Here is a 23,891-nt window from a genome sequence, read left to right on the forward strand (position 1 = left end):
GGAGAGAGAGTGGTGAGGGAGATGTGCTGAAACCAGCACCTAGCGCCCAGCGCCCAGTGCCCAGCACCCAGCACCCAGCATCCAGCGCCCAGCATCCAGCGCCCAGCGCCCAGCGTCCAGCACCCAGCGCCCAGCGCCCAGCGCCCAGCACCCAGCTCCCAGTGCATTTTCTTGGTGTGTGGGAGGGTTCTGGGTGGTGTCACTGTAGTTTCTTTCCTTTTTAAGAGAATTCATTTGTATTTTCTGTACATTGGTGTTTTCCCTGCATGTATGTCTATGTGAAAGTGTCAGATCTCCTGGAATGGGAGTTATAGGCAGTTGTGAGCTGTCATGTGGGAACTGATCATTGAACCCTTGGAGGAGCAGCCGGTACTCTAAGCGCTGAGCCATCCCACCAGCCCTGTCACGATGGCTTCTATTGGAGACTGTCCCAGGACTAATAGCTGAGCAAGATGGTACCAGAAACCGATCCAAACCACATGGAAAACAGACTTAAAAGGTGCCAGGTCTTAGGAGAAAGGAGCTGAGGGGAAAGCAGAGAGGCCTGTAAAATCTGTGTTCTAACTCCATTGCTACACAGTGAGTCTGAGCTCATCCAACCAGATGCAGGTTTGTGAAACAGAGAGGTGCTCTGGAGGCTAAGCCTGTCCTTGACCTCCAGAGACTATGCTCCTTGTAAAGAGGCATGGTGGGCACTCTGTACTCTGTAGGAGGAATGAAAGTTGAAGAGAAGGCAAGGAGGGAACTTGAAGACTAGCTTCACCTCTGGCCCTTGACATGACTCCAGGGGTGACATTTAGAGGCACTTGGTGGTACTCCTGTCTGCAGGAGCAGTGGGAATTTCTGCAGGTGTCTTAACTCCCTTCCCCTGCGCAGCGTGGGGAGAATTCTTTCTCAGTGAGTACCTCTACACAACTGGGGAGTGAGACAGTGTCTGTGGGACCTTGTCCCCAGCGATGGACTCCCTCCATAGTGACAAGACAGACACGAATGCTATGCATTAAAGAGCCTTCCAAAGAACGTGAGCTGACAGCCCCAGTGAATGGTCCAGATCTTGCTTCGGGAAGTGTGATGTGGCCTTTGCAAGGACCTTTCTGGTGGGCTCACCAGATCCTTAGGCAATGGTGAGGGAGCACCTGCGTCTAGTTCAGACACAGAGGCTTACAAACACTATGGTCACGGGTACATGTGACCTCTGAGTTATGAAAGTGATGGTTCTGTCCATTTAGGGGATGGTGGGGGGGGGGGATTCCACTAGGTAAGGAAGGGATTACCAGGGCTCTGCAGGTATTGAATGCTCAGAAATTCTCATCACAACAGGAATAGCTCCATGGTGGCTACTTCCCCTTCAGCTACTAGAGAGTGAGAGGGGAAGACTAGGGTGGAGGTTGACAGAAAATAGGATGCCTTCAGCTTCCAGGGTTGTGACTGGGACCTGGTGGTAGGTCCAAATATGTTTAAAAGAAAGCAGGTCTGTTTAGTTATTTAATAAATATACAGAACTAGAGACAAAGATCATTTTACCAGGGGATTGTGGGACTCCAAGACTCTTGACATGGAGCTAGGGTTAGGGCTTTCAGACAGTGTGAGCTTAGCATTTGCTAGGCCTCAGGTTTGAGTCCCAAAATTGAGGAGGAGGGGGGAGAGGAGGAAGATAAAGAGGATGAGGATGAAGAAGAGGAGGAGGAAGAAAAGGAAGAGGAGGAAGAAGAGGAGGAAGAGATAGTAGCAGGCATTAATTTTAGAAATGTCTTCAGACTTTTAATATCAGTGTGATGACCAGGGTACTTCTCTCCCCTTGGGGACACAGGGTACTAAATCTGAGCTTGTGGGCATGGTGAACCAGCCTCAGGATGTAGAGATGGAGTTCAGTTACTCTGGGGGTACAACTTAGATATATTTCCCCCCAAATTATTTTAACTAAACCACAGGGAGAAATATGATCCACGCTATAATGTCAGATTCAGGCATCCACTTGAAACATTAGCTTCAGGAAGGCACCCCAACCCTGACTTCTTAAACAGACCCTGGTGTTTTATTCTTCTTTTAAATTTAAATTTGTATTATTGGTTGATTTATTTGTATGCACATGTCACCCCTGTGCTGTGGCACATGTGTGGATGTCAGAAGACGACTATCAGGAACCCGTGTGCTCCTTTCACCATGTGCGGCCCAGGGACTGAACTCAAATCCTCAGACTTGGCAGAAGGCGTCTTTACCCCGAGCCATCCTGCTGTCGCCTTTTTTTTTTTTTTTTTTTTTTTTTATTAAATTATTTATTTTACGTATAGCATTCTGCCTGCATATGTGACTGCAGGCCAGAAGAGGGCACCAGATCTCATTACAGATGGTTGTGAGCCACCATGTGGTTGCTGGGAATTGAACTCATGACCTCTGGAAGAGCAGTCAGTGCTCTTAACCGCTGAGCCATCTCTCCAGCCCCATGTCGCCTTTTTTAGAATAAGTAAATTGATTTCATGACCAGCCAGTGGCTATAAGGAAGAGGCAACCCTTTCCTCTTTAAATACCCTGCAAGGTCCCTCAAGCTTCCGGAGAGTTCCATTAGAGGTTGCAGCCTGCTTTTAGCTATCCAGTTCTTGTGAAGGAGGGCACATTAGAGCAAAGCTTCTCTCTCTAACCCCAGAGTGGCCATTGTGACAGGTCAGAGGGCAGGAATCTGACATTCTGGCTTCTTTGTAGCATATAGTAGATTACTGGAGTTGTCAGTGTCAGAGACTTGGCTCTGCTGGAGCTAGCCTTGGCTACCTGTCCTCAACAAACCTAGTAGACAACTTATAGTAAATCAGAGGATGATGTATTCAGTGAGGGTCAAACAGAGAGATCCAGTAACCCCTAGCCTTCACCCGTGTCTCTAACAAGAGCTTTAAAGAATGCAGGAGGTATGTGTGGTCCTGCCTCCTCTAGTCTTGCTGTCTTTCCTGCAAGTAGCCTGAGAGGTTGTCAGAACTGTGTGAATTCTGTTCCTAGAAGACACCTGTAGCAGGCACCAGGCTTCAGCATTCTCTTTCTCCCAGCATGAGTCCCCTGGGAAGACGCTCTGAGAACCAGTTTCAATCTGATAGTCTAAGGGAGGGCACAAGCATCTCTTTAGAATATCTTCCTGTCAGGACACTTATAGTAGGCACCTGGTAAAGATTTGAGCAAGAATAGAAGAAGCAACAGGTAGAAGCAGGTGTAGGTGCATGCCTGAAATCCCAGCGCTGAGGAAACTGAGGCAGGAGGGTCACAGGTTTGAAGCTGGCTTGGACTACATAGTAGGACACTAGACTTCTACTGCTAGACCCAATCTGGTGGGCTTTGCTCTGTGTCTTGGGGCCTTAGTACACACCAGGGTGACTCCCAACAAATAGGCTCTAGCTGAAACCCGGGACCCCATTTGGGGAGTAGAGAGGCTCACCACAGGGACCTTTCTCTGGACCTCTTTTGTCCCCCCCCCACTCTGTGCACACCTGTGCATGCGCATATGTATATGCGGGTTCACTTATGTGTATGTGTGCAGGACACCTGTGGGTTAGAATCGAACATTGGGCATCTTCCTTTTTTGCTCTCTGCCTATTTCTTTGAGACAGTGCCTCTCAATGAACCTTGAGCTCTTTCAGCTAGACTGGCTGCCCAGCGAACCCCCGGGAGTTGCTGTAAGAAGTCACACGCTCTTCCAAAGGCCCTAGTTAAACAGGAAGGAGAAATGTCATTTCTTCAAAAAGGTTTGGTTGGCCTTCAGTCTTGTTAGCCCAAAAGCGCAGGCACAGCAAGGTCATTACTTGATGCTGAGGTCGTGCTGGAAGGGCTGTATACTTTGCTGGCTTCCCAGCAATAGGAAGAGAAGCACTGTTCTCTCTGAGGGCAATTTTTAGTGTCTCTGTACCCTAGAGGAAGCTCTTAACAGGGCAAGATTGTCAGATATGGTATCCCTGTTTCTGTGACACCATCTTGATGTTTCAGACAGCTGTGCTGTGGGCTATGGGATCCTTTACGGACAAGTATTTCTCAGAGTATTTCTCAGATGAGATGAAACAGGGGGTTCTCACCAGCTCTTCAGCTCAGAACATCTACCGGCCTACTTCACCAGCTTATGCTGGAGCAGAATTTCAGGGGGTGGGCATCTTCAAGGGTGTGAGGTGGCTCCACGGTGGCTACTTCCCCTTCAGCTACTAGAGAGCCACGAGAGAGGAAGACTGGGGTAGAGGCTGACAGAACACAGGATGCCTTCAGCTTCCAGGGTTGTGACTGGGACCTGGTGGTAAGTGTTTGAAAGAAAGCAGACCTGTTTACTTATTTGATAAATATACAGAACTAGCAGGTAGCAAGCATGTTGCTGGGGCTGGAACATAGGATTATCCAAAGCAAGGTCCCCAACCTCTTGGAGCTTCTGGTCTTCTCTGGGGGCACAGCGAGCAAGTTAAGCAAAGTCATCTCAGGTACTGAAAGTGCTCTGCAGGGAGCCTGGCAGGGTGGAGCTCGCCTTTGATCACTTTGAGCACTTGGGACGCAGGAGCACATAGATCTCTTCGAGTTCCAGGACAGCCAGGACTATTACACAGAGAAATCCTGTCTCAAAAAAAAAAAAAAAAAAAAATGCTGTGCAGGACTGAGTTGGGGTCATAGGGCAGAGGTGATTGGAGTGGGGGTGGGGATTACTTTGAATGTATGAAAATAAACCTTTTTTGAGGAAGTGGTTGGGTTGAACTTGAAAAATTATAACAACACATTGTTTCCAACACTTTTAAGAACGGAATACAGGGGTTGGGGATTTGGCTCAGTGGTAGAGCGCTTGCCTAGCGAGCGCAAAGCCCTGGGTTCGATCCCCAGCTCCGAAAAAAAGAAAAAAAAAAGAATAGAAATAAAAAAAAAAAAGAACAGAATACAGACCTCTGTTCCCCTTCCTAGAATGAATGGGAAATTCAAGGGAAGTCGTCTTTATTTAAAAAAAAAAAAAAAAGTCATTCCTTCGCGTTGCAAAACTGGGCACCTGGTCCCTGAAACTTTTATTTTTGGAGAAGATCATACCTGGTGGACTTCAGAGTCTCTTTCAACTTCTGGAGTCTTGTCCATTCAGAGAATGAGCTTCCCATTGGGCAAGAGGGCCAGGGCCAGGAGCAGAGGTGGCGTCCTCAGACACAGGTGCAGAAATTAGTGTACAGATCCTTACTCCTAAGCCTTTGGTACACAGACTATCAGCACACCCAGCCCCTCAGACATACACAGCCGATCACCACACAAGCCCTCACCACACATAGCCCCTCAGAAGTACACAGCCGATCACCACACAAGCCCTCAGCACACACAGCCCATCAGTATACATACACTTGCCCAGCACACAGCCTCTCACTCCCTATAGACCCATACCACAGGAAGACTCTCATCCTACAGCTCCTCACCACAGACAACCTACGGCAGTCCATAGCAAGATCCAAAGTACAGCTCCACACACCTCCCTCCCATTTTGGTTCAGCCTCAGAGGATGGCATTGGGCTCTTTTTCTTTGGGAACTATTCAAATTCTAGACATATGTTAGGGTCCCACATCTTGGTGTTCTAGCTCTCCGTATTCCACAGTACCTGACTGGAACCTCTGATCCCTGACCCTAGAAATTTAAAGGGTTTAAATCCGCAGCCATAGAAGCGGTGGAAACGCCTCCTTGATTACAGCACACACAGGCAGCCAGGGACCTACCTATAGCATGAGTCCAGAGCAATCAGGAAACCAGTCATTACTATCTATCCCTCCTTCTATATTTCCTGCGCTATGGGTCCCTTCCGGATTCTGCCTCTATTTCCCCACCGGGTTCCTCTTGAGCAAGTCCCGTGGGAGGAGGTAGGGGCGGGTGAGACGCCTTGGAAAGCACCTTCCCCTCCCTCGCCTCCGCACTCCGTCCGCGCGTCCTTAGAAGCCAGTGGCTGGAGGCTCAGACGGGTGGTGTCGCCCGTGTCAGCGGAGGCGGCCGCATCCCAGGCTAGGCGCTCGCCGCTCGCCGCCCGCCGCAGTCCAGTTCTCCTCGGCAGTGGGATCCGCCGGGCCGCCCCGTGCTCGCGCCCGGGTCTGCGCGTCTGCTCTCTCCAGCTCATGCCCTTTGGAGCCGCGCGCCCCGGGACTGCGGCAGCGCACACAGAGTGCTCGGTTGGCTGCAGGGCAGCGGGAGGAGGCGGCCGCCAGAGTGAGCTGGAGGCATGGGCCAGGCGGCCTGGAAGGGGTTTGTGCTGTCTCTGTTCGACTATAAGACTGCAAAGTTCGTGGTCGCCAAGAGCAAGAAGGTGGGGCTGCTCTACCGGGTGCTGCAGCTCATCATCCTGTTGTACTTGCTCATGTGAGTTCTTGGGCACTCTTTTGAAGCAAGGGACATGGGGAGGGGAAGGTGTAAACACAGGGGTCTTGAGGAGTGGGTCCTCAAGAGTCCTTGGATGTAAGGATGGTAAAGTTAAAAGGGACACTGCCCGTGAGACGTGGGCGGTGGCAACAGGATACCTTGGTTTGAAGCTGTCTGTAGGAGCCCCTTCTCCTAGGGCTGGAGCTTCCAGTATTACACCATGAATTGGAGGCAGGGATGCCAGGACACTGGGCTCCAGCTGCCCGCCCCCCTCCCCCCAGAGGCCTCTCTAAGCTCGGCTTGACAGCTGGCCCAGGCCCCCAGCAGGTTATTTATAAGCATTGAGCATTACTGGCTTACTCTTCGTTGGGCCAACTCATGAGATTGGCATGTTCTGGAACTCAGGGTTAGCTCACGGGAAATCAGGGGCAGCCTTTCCAACGTCCCCAGACGCTCTACTGTTTTCCCTTGTTGCCATCTCATCTAGCAGGATATGGGCCTACCAGCTCACGAGCAGTTTGTTGGAGAGTTAACGCTTGGTCAGAGGCCTTCCTTGCTCCTAGGAAAAAAAGAGGGCACAGGTGGGAAGAGGCAGCCACTGTGGGCAGCTGCGGTTCACTTTCTTTTTCTCATTAAATGATGTGCAATTATTGCTCCTAGGAGGGCAGTCCTGGCCTAGCCTTGCTGTCCTCTTCCAATGGTTGCTCCCGCTCCCCGCCCCTCCCCCGAGACAGGGTTTCTCCGTGTAACCCTGGCTGTCCTGGAACTGCTCAGTAGAGCAGGCTGGCCTCAAACTCAGAAAGCCTCCTTTACCTCTAGAGTGCTGTGATTATAGATGTGGCTAATGGTTGCATTCTTAGTGTTTCCTGGATTTTAGCTCCAAGGCACTTGGCAGTATCCTACCTCAGGGCCTTTGGACTGCTCTTCCTCAGCCACCACATTTTTTTTTAAAGATTTATTTATTTATTATATATAAGTACACTGTAGCTGTCTTCAGACACACCAGAAGAGGGCATCAGATCCCATTACAGATGGCTGTGAGCCACCATGTGGTTGCTGGGAATTGAACTCAGGACCTCTGGAAGAGCAGTCGGGTGCTCTTAACCGCTGAGCCATCTCTCCAGCCCCAGCCACCACATTTTTATCTTCCCCACTCACCACTCCTTGTCCAGATTTGAGTTCTCCCTCTCCCTCTCCCTCCCTGACACTTTCAAAAGCCATTTTGATTGGTCATTTGTTCAGTGTCTATTTCTGACTCCCTGAAGTCTGGGGATGCCACGATGCAACATCACACTGTGATGTCATTTCACTCGGGAGTCTGTATGAAATGAATGAATGAATGCTGAATGTTTGCATTGGACCAGGCCTAGCACTTCTTGGCTAGAATGGAAAGGTTTGCTCAAGCATCACAACTTTTGAGCCAGGCATGGTGGCAAACACTTTTAATCCCTCCACCTCAGGAGGCAGAGGTGGGCGGATCTCAGAGCTCAAGGTCAGCATGGTTTACCAAGCAAGTTCCAGGACAGCTAAGGCTGTTACACAAACTGTCTTGATAAGCAAAAACAACAACAACAACACAAAACAAAACAAAAATCACAACTTTCTCGGAGTTCCTTGAAAATGTGACAGTTTAGGATCCAGGCTCCCTCTCTCTCCAGCTCTGACACACCTTGGCTGACACCTTCGTGACTCCCTGGGGGCCAGCATGCCATGCACTCATTGCATGATGAGCACCGGCTTCTTCCTCCTTTGACCCCTTTGACTGGCTTCCCCAGCTTCACCAGGATGGTTAAGCTGACTGGTCGCTAACTAGCAGTTAGTGATTTGAGTGCACGGAGCTTTTGCCCTGTATTAGCCTCACTGTGCTTAGCCTTTGACACAGGTCACCCCATTTTCAAAGTATATCTTTTCAGGGGCCAGAGTGAAGTCGTGAAGTCTTGATGGTAAGGATTGCTTGCTGTTTCTTGTTTTTTTGTTTTTTTTTTTTAAGATTTATTTATTATGTATACAGCATCCTGCCTGCATGTAGATGCCAGGAGAGGGCATCGGATCCCAGTATAGATGGTTATGAGCTACCCTGAACTGAACTCAAGACCTCTGGAGGAACAGCCAGGGCTCTTAACCTCTGAGCCATCTCTCTCCAGCTTGCTTTCTGTTCTTTGAGGAGCTCAGTTCCCAACTGACTAGCTTCCAACCCTCTGTAATTCCAACCCCAGAGGATCTGACTCTTCTGGCTTCCAACTGTACCCGACCTCACCAGCACACACACACACACACACACACACACACACACACACACACACACACACACACTTCTAGGCTGGGACACACCTATAATTCTGACTCTTGAGGATGAGGTAGGAGGATTGCTGAGTTTGAGGCCAGCCTCAGCCACATTTTCACGGCATTACCCTTTGATGCATAAACATTTTTAATTTGAAGAGACCAAATTGTTTTGCTTTTTTCTTTGTTGTTGTTGTGGTTGTTGTGTATGTTTTAATTTCGTTTTGTTTTTCGAGACAGGATTTCTCTGTATAGCTCTGGCTGTCCTGGAACTTGCTCAGGAGACTAGGATAGCATTAAACTCAGAGCTCCGACTGCCTCTGCCTCCTGAATGCTAGTGTTAAAGATATGCACTATAACATTTTTTATTTATGTTTATGAGGATGTATACGTTTATGTACACTGTGTGCAGGTGCTCATGGAGGTCAGAGGGTGTCAGATACCCTGGAACTTGAGTTATAGGTGGACACGAGCTACCTGATGCAGGGACTGGGAACTGAACTCAGCTCCCCTGCTTAACCGCTGGGCAACCTCTTCGGTCCTTTGAATTTTTTATTACTTTATTAATTATATGCATGGGTAAGTATATGTCATAGTGCACATGCCGGAGTCTGTTCTCTCCTTCCATCATGGGTGTGGGATTAAATTCAGAACATCAGCCTTAGAGGTTAAGAGCCCTTATCTCCTGAGCCATCTTGCTGGCCCCGCTTATGTTTGTAGTCTAAAAGAATAATAAAAGAATAAAGACTTAATTTCCTTTTGTTTATTTTCCTGTTTAACACAAAGCCTTATACATGCTAGGCAACATCTCTACTCTTGGATTTCATATATATATATATATATATATATATATATATATATATATATATATATATATTATATGTGAGAGAGAGCAAGAGAGAGAGAGAGAGAGAGAATATCTTGCTGTGTAGCTGTCCTGTAACTCACATTTGGCCTCAAACTCACAGAGACATGCCTGCCTCTGTATCCCGAGTGCTGAGATTAAAGGGATAGACTACCTCACCACCCAGCAATTCTTTTCTTTTTTGGATTGACTAATTTTATTATTCTATGTGTATGAATGTTTTGCCTGCATGTGTGTTTGTGCTCCATGTGTAAGCCTGGTCCCCATCCAGTTGAGGTCACAACTGGACCTGGAATTACAGATGGCTGTGAACTACATCTCGCCCTGTACCCAGGATGGCCTCCCACAGTCTCTTTTCCAGCTTTAGCATATTGACTGCAGAATGCATGCTTGTGGGACAGGTGAACCCCTGAGCTCTTGTTCCCACCAGTCTAGCACTTACTATAGTTCTCACTCCGGCCTGGGCCTGGGCAGCCCTGGCACTGACGCCTGCCTGTTGGTCATATTTCTACAGATGGGTGTTTCTGATAAAGAAGAGTTATCAGGACATTGACACTTCCCTGCAGAGTGCTGTGGTCACCAAAGTCAAGGGGGTGGCCTATACTAACACCACGATGCTTGGGGAACGGCTCTGGGATGTAGCAGACTTTGTCATTCCATCTCAGGTCAGATCACCACCTGTCCCTGGGACCTGGGCTGGTGAGGTGTGGATTGGGTGGGTCACATGGAAAGTACCCAAAGAACTCTTCCCTGGCTTAGGATGCAGACAGAATCCCTGGCTAGGTTCTTTCACCCATGGGGTCCCTGTCTTTCTACACCAGGCCTGGCTTCTTTTGTTCTTAGTGGTCTATGTGTCTGTTGAGACCACATGGGGTCCAGAGTGACATGGTGCAGAGAACCCCTCCCTTATATCCCAGCACCCTTAGGAATAGCTCCCCGGCTTGTTCATAGCTGCCCTGGTGTAGAATCAGGGCTGAAGTTTGGGAAGAATTATGGGATGAGTGCTTGGGGTTTGTGAAGCTGTAAGTGACCCCCACCCCATAAAAAGATGTGCACTTGTAAAGTATGGGCTCATCAGACAGATAGACAATGACCCCAGTTTTGTGGCCCCCATTGTTCTCAACCGCATGCAGAGGTCCACTTTCTACCAGGCTGAATCTCCCCTGAGAGGCCAGGAGGAGATTCCTCAAACTCTGTCTGGCTCCTCAGGGGGAGAACGTTTTCTTCGTGGTCACCAACCTGATCGTGACTCCTAACCAGCGGCAGGGCATCTGCGCTGAGGTTTGATTCAGCATGTGTGCGGTGGGAGGGTTGGGAAGCCCTTGGCTGTGGTGACAGTCCCCCCTGGAGCAGGGGCTTGGCTAGCTCCAAGATGCTGCATAGCTACCACGCGCTTTGGGAGAGAGATGGGTTTTCTTATTTATTTATTTTTTAAGTTTTACATTTCCGTGTGTGCGTGAGTGCATGTGTGCGTGCGTGTGAGTGTGTGTGTGTGCGCGCACATGTGCATGCGCTCATGCTCAAAAGTTGGTTCTCTCCTTTCACCATGGTTTCCAGGGGTTAAACTCAGGGCGTCAGGCTTTCAAGGCAGATGCTTTTAACTATCTAGTCACTTTGCCAGCCTGAGAAATAGGTTTTCAAAGGGCATGTGGCCTCAGGTCAGCGGGTGAAGCCCTCTTCAGCCTCTGATGGGACCTGGTCCTTGGCTGGGGGAACCTTAGTAGGTCCCTTATCTCTCCTTGCAGCGTGAAGGCATCCCTGATGGCGAGTGTTCTGAGGATGATGACTGTCACGCTGGGGAGTCTGTTGTAGCTGGGCACGGTGAGAGCCTGGAGTTGCTAAGCTGGAGCAGGGCAAACACACATGGACAGGAAAGCCCACAGCATTTCCTGTTTCTCCCCTGCAGGACTGAAAACTGGCCGCTGTCTCCGGGTGGGGAACTCTACCCGGGGAACCTGTGAGATCTTTGCTTGGTGCCCAGTGGAGACAAAGTCCATGCCAACGTGAGTGAGTGGTCCCAGAGGAGCTGCTCTCACAGTCTTTCTTACACAGTGGGTCCCGCCTGAGGCCAGAGGCCTCCCCACTCCATAGGTCTAGGGGAGTCATGCAGAGCGGGGGACAGGTCACCTGCTCAGGTCTCCCTGGCTTGGTTTTCAGGGATCCCCTTCTAAAGGATGCCGAAAGCTTCACCATTTTCATAAAGAACTTCATTCGCTTCCCCAAGTTCAACTTCTCCAAGTAGGTGGAGGCTTGGCTATTGGAGGGGGAGGTGGGCTGAGGGCCTTCCCTGTGGCTGTGCTGAAGCTGTGCCTCGTGTGTATACATGACTGAATAAACAGGGGTGCCTTTTCTTGGCTTGGGGGTGGTCTCTGTTCTTGAGAGGAGTAAGATTCAAGCTGAGGTCCGGGGGGAGGTCATGTCTGGCACAGGGCCCATTGCCTTCTGCAAAGGGCTTGGGCTCATCAACAAAGTGTCTCACACTCATGTCATGGCTTCCTTTCAGAGCCAATGTACTAGAAACAGACAACAAACATTTCCTGAAAACCTGTCACTTCAGCTCCACAAATCTCTACTGTCCCATCTTCCGACTGGGGTCTATTGTCCGCTGGGCAGGGGCAGACTTCCAGGACATAGCCCTGAAGGTGGGTCCTCCCTGGAGCCCTGGGCGCTGCATTGAGAAGGGGAAGACAGAGGGGCCTTTAGGGCCAAGGTGATCCTGAGTTGTCACTTGTCCTTAGGAGCTATTTTGAGAATTAGTTGTCACATATGGCCTGGCTGTGTCAGGCACTCAGTGGGAGTTGGGGTGGTGAGTGGGACGGACTTGGTGCATGTTAGGTTGTTTTTTGAGCCCAGGGCATCGTCAGAAACAGTTCCAAGTACACTTGCTCATCTGTATATAGAGCATGGTCCTGCCAGACCTCTGGCTGACTCACGTGTCTCTCATAAAGGGCTGCTCTGACTTCTGTCAATCTACAGATAACTCTAGCATTCACCCTGTCTCTTGTATCAAGGGTGGTGTGATAGGAATCTATATTGAATGGGACTGTGACCTTGATAAAGCTGCCTCTAAATGCAACCCACACTACTACTTCAACCGCCTGGACAACAAACACACACACTCCATCTCCTCTGGGTACAACTTCAGGTAATGACTGCTTTCGTGCTCCTTGGTAACCTTGACTCTGCTCTGTCTCCTCTGCTGGGTCAGGTCCCCAGTGCTCTTTCTCATGGTCCAGGGGTTGGTACTGAGCATGCTGGGGAAGCCCAGTCTTTGTACTTGCCTCAGTGAGCAGGTATGGGCACACTCCTGAAGGATCTTGGATTGCTGAGAATCCTCCCAAAGCAGTCGCTTTGTGCTGCCAGGGAGAAAAGGTATAGGTGGATGTGCTTCCCCGGCCCTGTCTCCCAGGTTCGCCAGGTATTACCGTGACCCTAATGGGGTAGAGTTCCGTGACCTGATGAAAGCCTACGGCATCCGCTTTGATGTGATAGTTAATGGCAAGGTATGTGGATCTTCTCATTGCAGTGCCTGGTAGTTGCTGGATCAGGGAGGTTGGAGAGCCCCCGGGGATCCAGCTGTCCACCCTGCCTTATCCATCAGTCTGTTTCTGTCTCACAGGCAGGAAAATTCAGCATCATCCCCACAGTCATCAACATTGGTTCTGGGCTGGCGCTCATGGGTGCTGTGAGTATCCCCCCTGCCTTGCTGGTTTCCTAGGGAGAGGGAAGTCACTAACTGCCTGTGAGGAGCATGCTGAGCCCAGAACACAGCGAGCCTGAGGTCACAGGGACAAAGGTGACTTTAAACCCTGCCAACTGCCCCAGAGGGCATTGACTGCCTGTAACCCTGGCTGTGAGCTTAAATGGAGTGTGGCACACAGGTGGATCATCCTCTAGTCCTGCCATGGGCTAGGATCTTGGGGATCCTGTGTCTAAAAATCTCCATCTCCAGTTCTGGTAATGGGAAACCGATTAGGCTATGCCAGTTTGGGAACTGCTGGGGCCAGGACTTATTTGCTTTGGAGGTGTTCTGTGCACTGTGTTTAAGAATTCCTGATTTCTATTCACTAAGTGTCAGTAGCTCACAGCTGGGTTGCTCAAAACGGGTCTCCAGCTGAGAACTTGTAGTTCAGAGGATGAGAAGCAGGGGAGACAGTCTTGTAATCCTTTGGGGTGGGTGTTTAGCGGCCTCTACGGTGGGAAATGGCTGGAGTGCAGGGAAGGGCTTCCTGCAAATGGTACTTCCTTGGTGCTTCTGGGAGGAGGTTAAATGTGGGAGTTGTAGAAGTCATTATTCATGCCAAATTCCCTGCCATGGCTCCCCAAAATCTCTTCCCTCTGCCTGGGCAGCCCAAGCAGCCACTGAAGGATTTTCTATCAGGACCCAGGATTGACTTTGCACTGAGACTGAGAAACTTGCCTTGACAGGGATTAAGAGTGATCTCCAACCGGCAGTGATGGCACACACCTTTAATCCCAGTACTTGGGAGGCAGAGGCAGGGGGATCTCTTAGTTTGAGGTTAGCCTCGTCTAGGCCAGGGATACACAGAGAAACCTGGTCTTGAAAACCAAACCAAACCAAGCCAAACCAAACCAAACCAAATCAAACCAAACCAAGCCAAACCAAACCAAGTCAGGCCAAACCAAACCAAACCAAACCAAACCAAACCAAACCAAACCAAACCAAACCAAACCAAACCAAACCAAACCAAACCAAAGAGTGGTCCCCAAACTAGCATCCCAAGCATTCCTAACTAAGGCGGTCGTTTTTAGGATCCCTGGCTGTGTTGTGCATGTGTAGCTCTCTTACGAGGTAGGTGAAGTCTGGAAGTCTGAGAACACGGCCATGAAATGAAGGTAATGGGAGCAGCCAAGGATGGTGGTGAGGGCTGAGAGAAGGGGTAGTATTGAGAGGTTGATAAATGACATTTCTGGAGGCTGAGGAAAACCTGTATGCTCCACTGTGCTGGAGCCCTCTGCTGGAGCGGACAGGCATTACACACAACACCCTGCTCTGAAGCCTGTGCTCAGTGATTTAGTCAGCCCCAACTGGGTTAGCTCAGGCATCCTCCGTTCCTTGCCCAGGGCTGTAGCATCCCTGTTGTTGAGGTTAAGATGCCTGCTAGCTAGGCTCTCTCCGAACCATTGCATTGTCACTGTGGTGCCTCCCCATAAAGGGCCAGCATCCCTAACAGCATCCTCAGACACGCTGCTTCTCCCACGGGAAGCATCCTTTGCTCTTCCCACACAGCCCTGTGGCACTTACTGGTGATGACAAGCTTGCTTTTCCCCATGTAATGCAATCCCAGGCCTCCAGTTCAGCTCTCAAGACAGCCTGGGTGCTGCTCCCCAGGCCTAGTGAATGCTGTGCTCCACTGACTCCCAGTTCTGTTTCCATTACAGTGCTAGTGGCCCTGGATCCTAATCCACTTGTCTCCAGCAGCATAGGCGTCCCCAGACCTCAGTAGTCCAAATCCTTCTGGCACACCAGTGCACATGTGGCTGGTGGTAGACTGTTAGCAAATGCATACTGACATTATCAGACCTGGTCAGGGCAGAGAGCGGAACTTGATCCATGGGACAGCATTGCCCCAATCTAGCCTGTATGTACCATGGAGGGGCTTTGTGCTCCTGGACATCTCCCCTTTCTGGGCCATCTGCTCCTGTTTCATGTGGTGCCCTGCTCCTGAGCTGTTGCAGGCTCCAAGCACCATGAAGCTAGGATTCTGAGTCATAGCTCCTAACTCTTTTACAGGGGGCTTTCTTCTGCGACCTGGTACTTATCTACCTCATCAGGAAGAGTGAGTTTTACCGAGACAAGAAGTTTGAGAAAGTGAGGTAAGTTAACCTTCCTCCCTGTGGCCCAAGAGGATCTTCCCCAGCCTCTGCCTTGGAGCTCCATCTGGCTGGTCCTGGGTTGGGTGTGCTATGAGGATCTGCTTTATAAGACTGAACTTGGTTCAGAAGACCCAGGGAAGAAGACTCCCTGGGTTAATGACAGATTTCTTTATAGGATCTATCTTACTGAAGGGTTTTAGACATACCCCATGCCTTCTTTGGGCTTCAGTTTCTCCATCTGTGAGATGGGAATACTGGTTTGTATAAAATGGACTCAGTTCTTAGAGGCCTGGGGTTGAAGGAAGGAAGAAATGTGTGTGTGACTATGTGCACTTAGCATGGGAGGGTGCTGGGTCTGTGGTGACAGGAAGGGAAAGGGTTTCTTTCTGCCTTGGTCTTGGAGAAGGAATTCTGGAGGAGCTGGGACCAGAATGAAGAATTGGGTCAGGCAGTAGGTGCTTCCCCGGGCAACCTGGGCTATAGGTGCAGGATGGACCTGTGTGATTGTGTGCATTGCCTCAGATGCAGCCTGAACCTAGCTGGTCCAGCCCCACTTGGCCATAGGCTGCTTTGTTGGAGGAAGGAGTCTGGCTCAACTTGGGGTGCAATTTTCTGTCAGTGCCCTAAGAAGGTTGTGCACATATCTTATGCAGGGGTCAGAAGGAGGATGCCAATGTTGAGGTTGAGGCCAACGAGATGGAGCAGGAGCAGCCTGAGGACGAACCACTGGAGAGGGTTCGTCAGGATGAGCAGTCCCAAGAACTGGCCCAGAGTGGCAGGAAGCAGAATAGCAACTGCCAGGTGCTTTTGGAGCCTGCCAGGTGAGGGACTACCTTCTGCAGAGGGTGTACTTGGCATTCGCTTCAGAGGGAGTCTCCCAGGCCTAGGCTAGCCCTTCTCACAGCCCCGTTTTCCCCCCTTGCTAGCTGGGCATCCTTCAGCCGGGAGCTGGGGCAGGGCAGGGAAGAAGCTGAGAAACAGGTCGGGATGGAGCAGAGTAAAGAAAGGTGGAGGCTGAGGGCTGTAGCTGTGAGGCCAGACTGAGGGATTCTAAGAATGCCATCCCTGGAGCTGTCACTGCCTGGTCACCCACCTGAGCTCCTTACCTGCAGTCTACCTTGCTTGTCTAGCACAGCTTCCTATTGCTGTCGGAGGCTCTGTGAGTCCGTCCGTCCTCAGCCTGAACACTGTCATGCATCTGAGCTGCAGCTAGGACAGTGTTCTTTCTCCTTGGCTGCCTTCCTGCTCACTGACAGAGAAAGGCTGTGGCTGCTGTCTACTCTGCCTCAGAAAGGCCATGCCTGCCAGAGCTCCTGACTGCCCTCTCTCTGCCTCTGTGTGCACCCCTCCCTCAAGGTTTGGCCTCCGGGAGAATGCCATTGTGAACGTGAAGCAGTCACAGATCTTGCATCCAGTGAAGACGTAGCCAGAGCTCTCGGCAGAGAACAGATTCGATGATTGGGCCAGGACAGGCCACAGCTCTGAACTGACGAGAGGCATCTCGGTGGGGCCTGCTCAGGATGAGGCTTCTGAGAAAAGCCCCTCAACTCCACAAAGTTAGGGTGGGATCCTGCTGCGAACTTTTTTGTTTCACGGAAGGTCTCCTGGTGGCCTAAGTGGCTCAGGATGCAGGAAGGAGACCCTGGGGCAGGCCCTCAGGGAAGGGGCAGGCCTGGGGTTTCAGTTGGTTTCCGTTCCTGACTCTGAGCCCGCTGGACATGCGTTTATTTACACAGGCGTTTACACATGCGTTTATTTACACACTTACTGGTGCATGCAGCACTTTAGCCCGACCTGAGAGGCTTGAGATGCTGACCTGGCCCCAGGGTAGAAGGCACACATGTTAACTCTCACCAGAGACATCATAGTCAGCCCCACCGGCCTGGCTTCCTCCAGCCTCTAGCCCAGACTTTTTGACAGGTCCCCGCCAAGAATGATGGTTGCTCAGTAAAAGCTGTTGGATGACATCCAGGAGACACTTAGCTTCGCCCCCAGATGTAAGATGTAAAGCTGGCCAAGGAGGCACCTGGAAAACAACTTAGGGAAGAGCAAACTCCCGGGGCTCTTAGGTAAGATTGGAGAGGGGAGGCAAGTAAGCCACTAGCCTGCTCCAGCCACTACCCAAAGCCTAGAGTAGCTCTGGAAAACTGACTTGCCCAGGTCAGATGGACTTGTGCAGTTCAGCTCTTGCTGCTTGGTGGTGCTGGGGGTCTCTGTCTGACTTCCTTCCTGCTCCCAGAAGCTCAGCCTTGATATGCTGAGATAAAGGATGATTTTCACTGAAAGGCTGTTCCTGACCTGTGTTCCTTCTTCCACTGCATCTCATTGCAACCCACTTTGGGTTCCAGGAACCAGCACCCACTCTCCGGAGAGCCTGACAGAAGTGGAGGGTTGCAGGCCTCTCCCTAATCCACCCTCTTGAGTTTCTCCAAGTTCTCAAAGTGACTTGCAAGCACACTATTGTTAATGCCAACCTGGGTGGCTCACACATGCTGCCCTGAGGCCAAGAGGGTCCCTCTCCCATCCCCACCTGCGTTTGTTGTTTTGAGACAAGAGGTCTCTGTAGAACTGGCTATCCTGGAACTCTCTATACAGATCAGGCTGGCCTCAGATAACTGCCTGCCCTTTCAGTGCTGGGACTAAGGTATGGGTGTTTTGCCTAGCTTCCCATCTCCACATGGAAGACAGCAGTATGCTCACTTTTTGATGAGGTAATACCTAATCTAATTCAAAATTTAAAGGTTCACAACCATAGAAGTAGCCAGGCATGGTGGTGAACAACTTTAATCCCAGCACTTGAAAGGCAGAGGTAGGTGGATCTCTGAGTTTGAGGACGGCCTGGTCAATGGAGCTAGTTCTATGCCAGGAAGGGTTACATAGTGAGAACTTTTTGTTTGTTTGTTTTTAATGAGAAAAAGACATCTCTTTCTATTAATCCTTTCATCTTTCTGAGGAGCATCTAGCTACCTGGCCATTCCTTCAGAAAATGATCTATTCCTGTAAGACCAAATTCCCTGTCAAAATCAGACCTGGGACACATTTAAATACAGGGCTGGGGAGGGGGCTCACTTTCCTCTATTTCATGGATATCTGGGTGCTTCTGAGAAGTACCCTATCACATGCAGGGACCTTGCAGATGGTAATCAGAAAGCGTCTGGTAGCTGGGTGAGGTGGTACACATCTGTAGTGTCAGCATATGGGAGGTAGAGGTCGGTCACCTGAGCCAGGAATTTCAACCTGGGCAACAGATAGTGAGGTTCCCTTTTAAAAAACAGGGCAGGGGTTGGGGATTTAGCTCAGTGGTAGAGCGCTTTCCTAGCAAGCACAAGGCCCTGTGTTTGGTCCTCAGCTCTAGGGGGAAAAAAAAACAGGGTGGAGGGCTAACTCAGTGGCTCGGTGGTTAAGAGCATTGGCTGCTCTTTCAGAAAACCCAGGTTCAATTCCTAGCACTCACATGATAGCTTACAACCTCCTGTAATTCTAATTCCAAGGGAATCAGATGTTCTGGCCTCTGTGGGTACCAGGCATGCACTGGTGTAGACATACATGCAGGCAAAACACCCATACCTAAGAAGTAAAATAAAGGGTTGGGGATTTAACTCAGTGGTAGAGCGCTTGCCTAGCAAGCACAAGGCCCTGGTTCAGTTCCCAGCTCTGAAAAAAAGAAAGAAAAAAAAAAAAAAAGAAAGAAGTAAAATAAAGGTTTTAGCCTGGTGTGATGGTACATACCTTTAACCCCAGCATGGAGTGGCAGAACAAGTGATTTATTTTATTTATTTATTTATTATTTATTTATTTAATATATGTGAATACACTGTCTTCAGACACACCAGAAGATGGCTTCAGATCCCATTACAGATGATTGTGAGCCACCATGTGGTTGCTGGGAATTGAACTCGGGACCTCTGGAAGAGCAGTCAGTGCTCTTAATCACTGAGCCACCTCTCTAGCTCCTGAACAACTTAATTTGAGTTGAGGCCAGTCTAGTCTACAGAGCAAGTTCCAGGGCTAGAGAGACTGTCTGGAAATACCCAAAATAAGTTAAAAAACAAGAGGGGTAGAGAGGAGTTGTTGCTACTGGGGAAGGAGCTTGTGTTATTCAGAGCAGGACTGACCCCTCAGGACATCTGGGATGTCACTGAGCCATTCAGCTTTCTGAAAGTGAAAACCTGGTTGATCCAGGTAGGCAGCTGATTTGTTAAAGCAAACTCAGCATGCAGCTTCTCGCTCAGGAGAAGACAAGGGGTTCAAAGGTCATGGCTGTGCAGACCTTGGCTGGTTCCTCCCAGTTTTGAAGTGGCTTGGGGGCAGTCAGACTGCTTGTGTTTTTTTTTTTTTTTTTTTTTAAATATCTGAATGAAAATGTCTTTTACTAGTTATAAACTAGTAAAACAGTAAACTAGTAAATACTGTTTCTGTTATGCGTCCTGCTCTTGTTAGGTGTTGGACTAAATCCTGTATTGTTCAACAATACCCATGGCCCGTCCTCACATGCTTCCAGTCTGGTGGGTGGTAAACCTTAATCATGAAGCAGTCACACTTGTCACCATGAACTAAATAGGGTGCTAGGGGACTTAGAAAGACCATGGATATTATTACAGTCCATCACAGGGCTGCCCACGCTGCCAGGGTTGCTCTGTACCCTCCCCTTCCCCCTCTTCCACTCCCAACTTCTTGCCTTCTGCATAACCTTGATATAAGGCAGTTCGCCCAGCTTATACTAAAAAGAAAAGAAATCCAACTAAAACCAATGAATCAAAACCTCCAGGGTCTTCCTCTGTAGCCTAGGCTTGCCTTGAACCCTGATCAAAACTATAGCCTCCACAGGTGAAACCAGGCTTTTAACTCAGGAACCTGAACTCCTAAACTTAGGGAAACACTTTTATTCCTTTCTGGGCACTGCTTGGCTTATTGGCTTAGCTCAAGAGCTCCTTCCTATTCTGATGAACTCTTTGCGTCAGTCCCTAGCCTAAACTGGGCCATCTAGTATTGTCCTACAAGTTATTTCATACCTTTGGGAGCATCACAATGTGGGCCAACAAGAAACCGATACACTGGGTGTTATCAATGTGACAGTCAGCCTTGAAAGAGCACGGTCATTGCTGCCTTCACCCTTCCTCACTGCCACCAGCTGTCCTCTCAGTAGGACATGACTTGTTCCAGGTGTCTGAGCTGGGAACTAGACCACCTTTTGGAGCGGGATTGGGCTCCACTCCATCTCACTCATATCCTCCAAGGGATAAGAGTAACTTCTGGGACCTGTCTAACATATTTTTGGACACTTTTACTTGATTTTAAAATAATAAAAGGCATCAATTTTAAGTTTTCCCCTTTAGAGTTACCCCATGCAGGGGGAAGAACATTTCTTAAGGTAGAAACAAAAAAATGTATGAGACTCTGTTCCTTGTTACCATGCAGGTTCATATCAAAGTGTGGGGAAATTTTTAAATTATGTTCATGTGTATGTGTGCCTCAGTGTGCTTGTGAAGGCAGAGCTAGTTCTTCGATTTGACCATGCAGGTGCTGGAGACTGAACTCAACCATTAGGTTGGCAGCAGGCACCCTCACCTGCTGAGCCATCTTGCTAGCCCCAAGGAAACTCTTGACTGGACATATAAAGTAGGAGATGGCTTAGTGGTTAAGAGAACTTGCTGTTCTCCTAACAGAACACCTGAATTATCTTCCTAGCATAACTGTAACTCCAGCTCCGGGGAGCTGGTAACTCTGGCCTCCACGGGCACTTGCATATACCCACTAACATGCAGACATACACACCTATAGAGGATTTACAATAAAAACCGATAAAGCTAGTATTTCTCATTGGATAAATGCTGGGAATGATTTGACATTAACGTACCCTCTGCTCAAAATTGATTTTTTTTTTTTTTTTTGGTTTTTTTTTTCGGAGCTGGGGACCGAACCCAGGGCCTTGCGCTTCCTAGGCAAGCGCTCTGCCACTGAGCCAAATCCCCAACCCCTTAAACACTTTTTTAAAGATTATTTTATGTATATGAGCACACTGTTCCTGTCTTCAGACACACCAGAAGAGGGCATAGGATCCCATTACAGATGGTTGTGAGCCACCATGTGGTTGCTGGGAATTGAACTCAGGACCTCTGAAAGAGCAGACAGTGCTCTTAACCTCTGAGCCATCTCTCCAGCCCCAACATATTTTTAAACGTTATATGCAGCCAACATTAACAACAAACTTACTGTTCAACAAGAATGAACTTAAGAGAAGTCCCTGGAGAGATGGGGGCTATATAAACCATGCATGTCAGGATCTTTACAAGTGGGCACTTTGGGAAGGGAGGTAAAGCTTCTTGGCATGAGATGCAAGCATGTGGCCCAGAACCGGAATAGGCTTCAGGCCTGGGTGCCCAGTCCATTACTGAATGGACACAGATCACCTACAGTCTGAGAAAGAGAACTTAAATTCAACTTTTCATATCTTAAAAAAAAAAAAAAAAAAGCCAATACACATTGCTCCTACAATACCGAAAGACTCATGGGATCAAGGGCAACTTCCTCCCTGGGCTTCTAGGATCTGGTCAGGTTTACCTGTGGCCCAGTAAAAGGCTACCAGCCTCCTGTCTTATGGCTTCTTTTCCCTTGTTTATTTGGCTGCTATTTACCTTCCAGTCTCAGGTATGTTATTTGTTCAAGCCTTCCTGGACTTCATCCCCAAACCTTGTCTAGACCTGGTGCTTCTGTGTATTCCTTTACGGCTCCTATATTATCTGCAAAACCAGGTAATGCCAATCTCCCCAGTTAGACTACGAATTCTATGTGCAACATGTTCATTACAAGTCTAACACAATTATTTATTTTTCAGTTAAACATGTATTCCACTCTAAAACCCTCCTTTCAAAGGAGGATTATGAATGAACATACAGTCAGAGGCATTACACTCGGAACAAACTTGTTCGATTAAATGTCCAAATAACTTATATAATCACCATAGGGCACCTTTTAGAAAAATAGCTTGTACTTTTTTGTTATAGGAAAGGCTGGGTTGGGGATTTAGCTCAGTGGTAGAGCGCTTGCCTAGCAACCGCAAGGCCCTGGGTTCGGTCCCCAGCTCCGGAAAAAAAAAAAAAAAAAAAAAAAGGAAAGGCAACCAGCTGAGACCAGGTGTAACCAGCTGATTTCACTCATACCAGAAAGCAGTGGCTAGTGGGAAGGGGATGCTAGAAAAGTACTCTGATCCAATACAGCAGAAGCAAACAGACTTGTAACTGCATCCCGGCCCTTTCTGAACTTTAAGTTCTTCATCAACAGAAGGTTAACAGTAACATCTCCATTGTTACTGCTAGGATTAAAACGCACAATGCCCCTACACAGAGAAAGCTTAGTAACACGAACTGTTATCAGTTCTTAAGATGTTAATGTTAAATTCTATCATGTAAGTCCTAGAGGCTCCTTTGGATTTACTAGGTGTAACACCCCCCCCCCCCCCAATTGCTCTCCAGCAAATCTTGGCGACTTCAAAATTTGGCTAAACATCAAGGCAGGAAAGAACGACAAGGTGTCACACTTCATTTAATCTGAAGAACATTACAGGCTCTCTGTCTTCAGATATAAATTATAACAGTACAGAACAAGCAGCGAACTCGAACAATTTAAAAACTAAGTAAGTCTACACGGTGTTAATTCCGGCAAGAGTCTTGCCAATCTGTTTGAAAGTCACCCCTGACCTCATTTCAGTAGACGTGCACCATGCCATAGAGGAATGTCCAAAAGAGGACGTAGGTGAAGAGGCCTCCAATGAGGCCTCCTGTAAAGAGAGGTCTTCGTGACTTGAAGTATTTGTTCCACCTCCTTCCCGCTTTGAGAATTAGGAGCAGGGAGAGCAGGACGGAGGCAAGCAGGTAGAAGATGAAGCCGTAGAGGCCGGTGAGGCCGAGGATGCCGGCTGTGGCCCCCGACAGCGCTGACACTGAGGTCCGGCAGTAATCCAGGACCGCGGCGTTGCCTCGCACGGCTGCCTCGCTGATGAACGGCGGCCCTTCCCGTTTGGCCACCACCGCGGCCATCGCATCCGCCGGGGCTCCGCTTCTGCCTTCTCGCGGACTCACGCGGAACTGCAGAGAAAACCAAGTTACAAGTGGCGCCCGAAGCCCAGCGAGTTGAGCGCACGGAGCCTCCTCCCCATGGGACCTCCGAGCCTCTGACAACGTGCCTGGGGCCTCTGACCTCCACTGCACGTCGAAGCTGAGGCTCGAGTCGGCCCCAGATAGCAGCACATCAGCACACGCCCAACAGGCTCGCAGAGTTACCTGGAATGTAGCGGCACGCAGTCCCTCGTGTTCCGTCAGACAGGAAAAAGCGGAGAGTCCAGCGCCGCCATCTTGCGCTGGAGGTTGCTGGGAGGGCTGGGTTTGCGCCTGCGCAAACCCAGCTCCGCCCTTCCACGCTTGCGCCTCGGGCACTCTCCCCTCCCGCCCCACTTCAGCACACCAGTCAGGGGACTCCGGAAAGCCCAGCAGCGCTCCAGATGCTGATTGGCTAGAGTCTTCTTAAGTATTCATGAGGGGGCGGGCTGAGCAGGGCTGCCCTTTGTTAACCAGGGAGGGCGCG

At 49.5% G+C, this 23,891-nt stretch overlaps 2 protein-coding genes and 1 long non-coding RNA gene across 6 annotated transcripts; 1 reads left to right on the forward strand and 2 right to left on the reverse strand.

Annotated features, from left to right (window-relative positions):
- Positions 1-1,474: 1,474 nt before the first annotated feature.
- Positions 1,475-6,630, reverse strand: LOC108352105 (uncharacterized). 2 transcript variants are annotated; one of them, XR_015631789.1, is made up of 5 exons: positions 5,695-6,630; positions 5,029-5,131; positions 4,379-4,569; positions 2,451-4,255; positions 1,475-2,240 (listed from the first exon to the last, which is right to left on the reverse strand). It is a non-coding gene; the product is annotated as an uncharacterized LOC108352105 (long non-coding RNA). The 2 variants fall into 2 exon arrangements; XR_015631790.1 differs by having other exon boundaries at positions 5,029-5,178; positions 5,695-6,133.
- Positions 5,888-17,596, forward strand: P2rx5 (purinergic receptor P2X 5). Of its 2 annotated transcripts, NM_080780.3 has the most exon segments (13): positions 6,007-6,325; positions 9,988-10,138; positions 10,683-10,754; positions 11,219-11,294; positions 11,380-11,476; positions 11,631-11,711; positions 11,977-12,115; positions 12,485-12,618; positions 12,883-12,976; positions 13,093-13,158; positions 15,229-15,311; positions 15,965-16,132; positions 16,668-17,596. In NM_080780.3, coding segments are annotated over 13 exon segments (1,368 nt in total). In that variant the 5' UTR covers positions 6,007-6,188; the 3' UTR covers positions 16,738-17,596.
- A 4,528-nt stretch (positions 17,597-22,124) lies between these two features.
- On the reverse strand, positions 22,125-23,688 carry Emc6 (ER membrane protein complex subunit 6). 2 transcript variants are annotated; one of them, XM_087570554.1, is made up of 2 exons: positions 23,591-23,688; positions 22,838-23,395 (listed from the first exon to the last, which is right to left on the reverse strand). In XM_087570554.1, exon 2 carries the CDS (start codon positions 23,345-23,347, stop codon positions 23,015-23,017), a length of 333 nt encoding a protein of 110 aa, XP_087426680.1. In that variant the 5' UTR covers positions 23,348-23,395; positions 23,591-23,688; the 3' UTR covers positions 22,838-23,014.
- Positions 23,689-23,891: the final 203 nt, after the last annotated feature.

The sequence above is a fragment of the Rattus norvegicus genome, chromosome 10 (genome assembly GCF_021556685.1).
Source record: "Rattus norvegicus strain SHRSP/BbbUtx chromosome 10, alternate assembly SHRSP_T2T, whole genome shotgun sequence".
In the NCBI taxonomy this organism is placed as follows: domain Eukaryota; kingdom Metazoa; phylum Chordata; class Mammalia; order Rodentia; family Muridae; genus Rattus; species Rattus norvegicus.

Excerpts from the sequence above, each read along its gene's own strand:
- P2rx5 (XM_087569298.1), top strand. The coding sequence starts at position 6,189 with ATGGGCCAGGCGGCCTGGAAGGGGTTTGTGCTGTCTCTGTTCGACTAT. Across the intron at positions 10,139-11,218 it reads ACTTTGTCATTCCATCTCAG|CGTGAAGGCATCCCTGATGG; the intron begins GTCAGATCACCA and ends CTCTCCTTGCAG. Across the intron at positions 11,295-11,379 it reads GTCTGTTGTAGCTGGGCACG|GACTGAAAACTGGCCGCTGT; the intron begins GTGAGAGCCTGG and ends TCTCCCCTGCAG.
- Emc6 (XM_087570554.1), bottom strand. The coding sequence starts at position 23,347 with ATGGCCGCGGTGGTGGCCAAACGGGAAGGGCCGCCGTTCATCAGCGAG.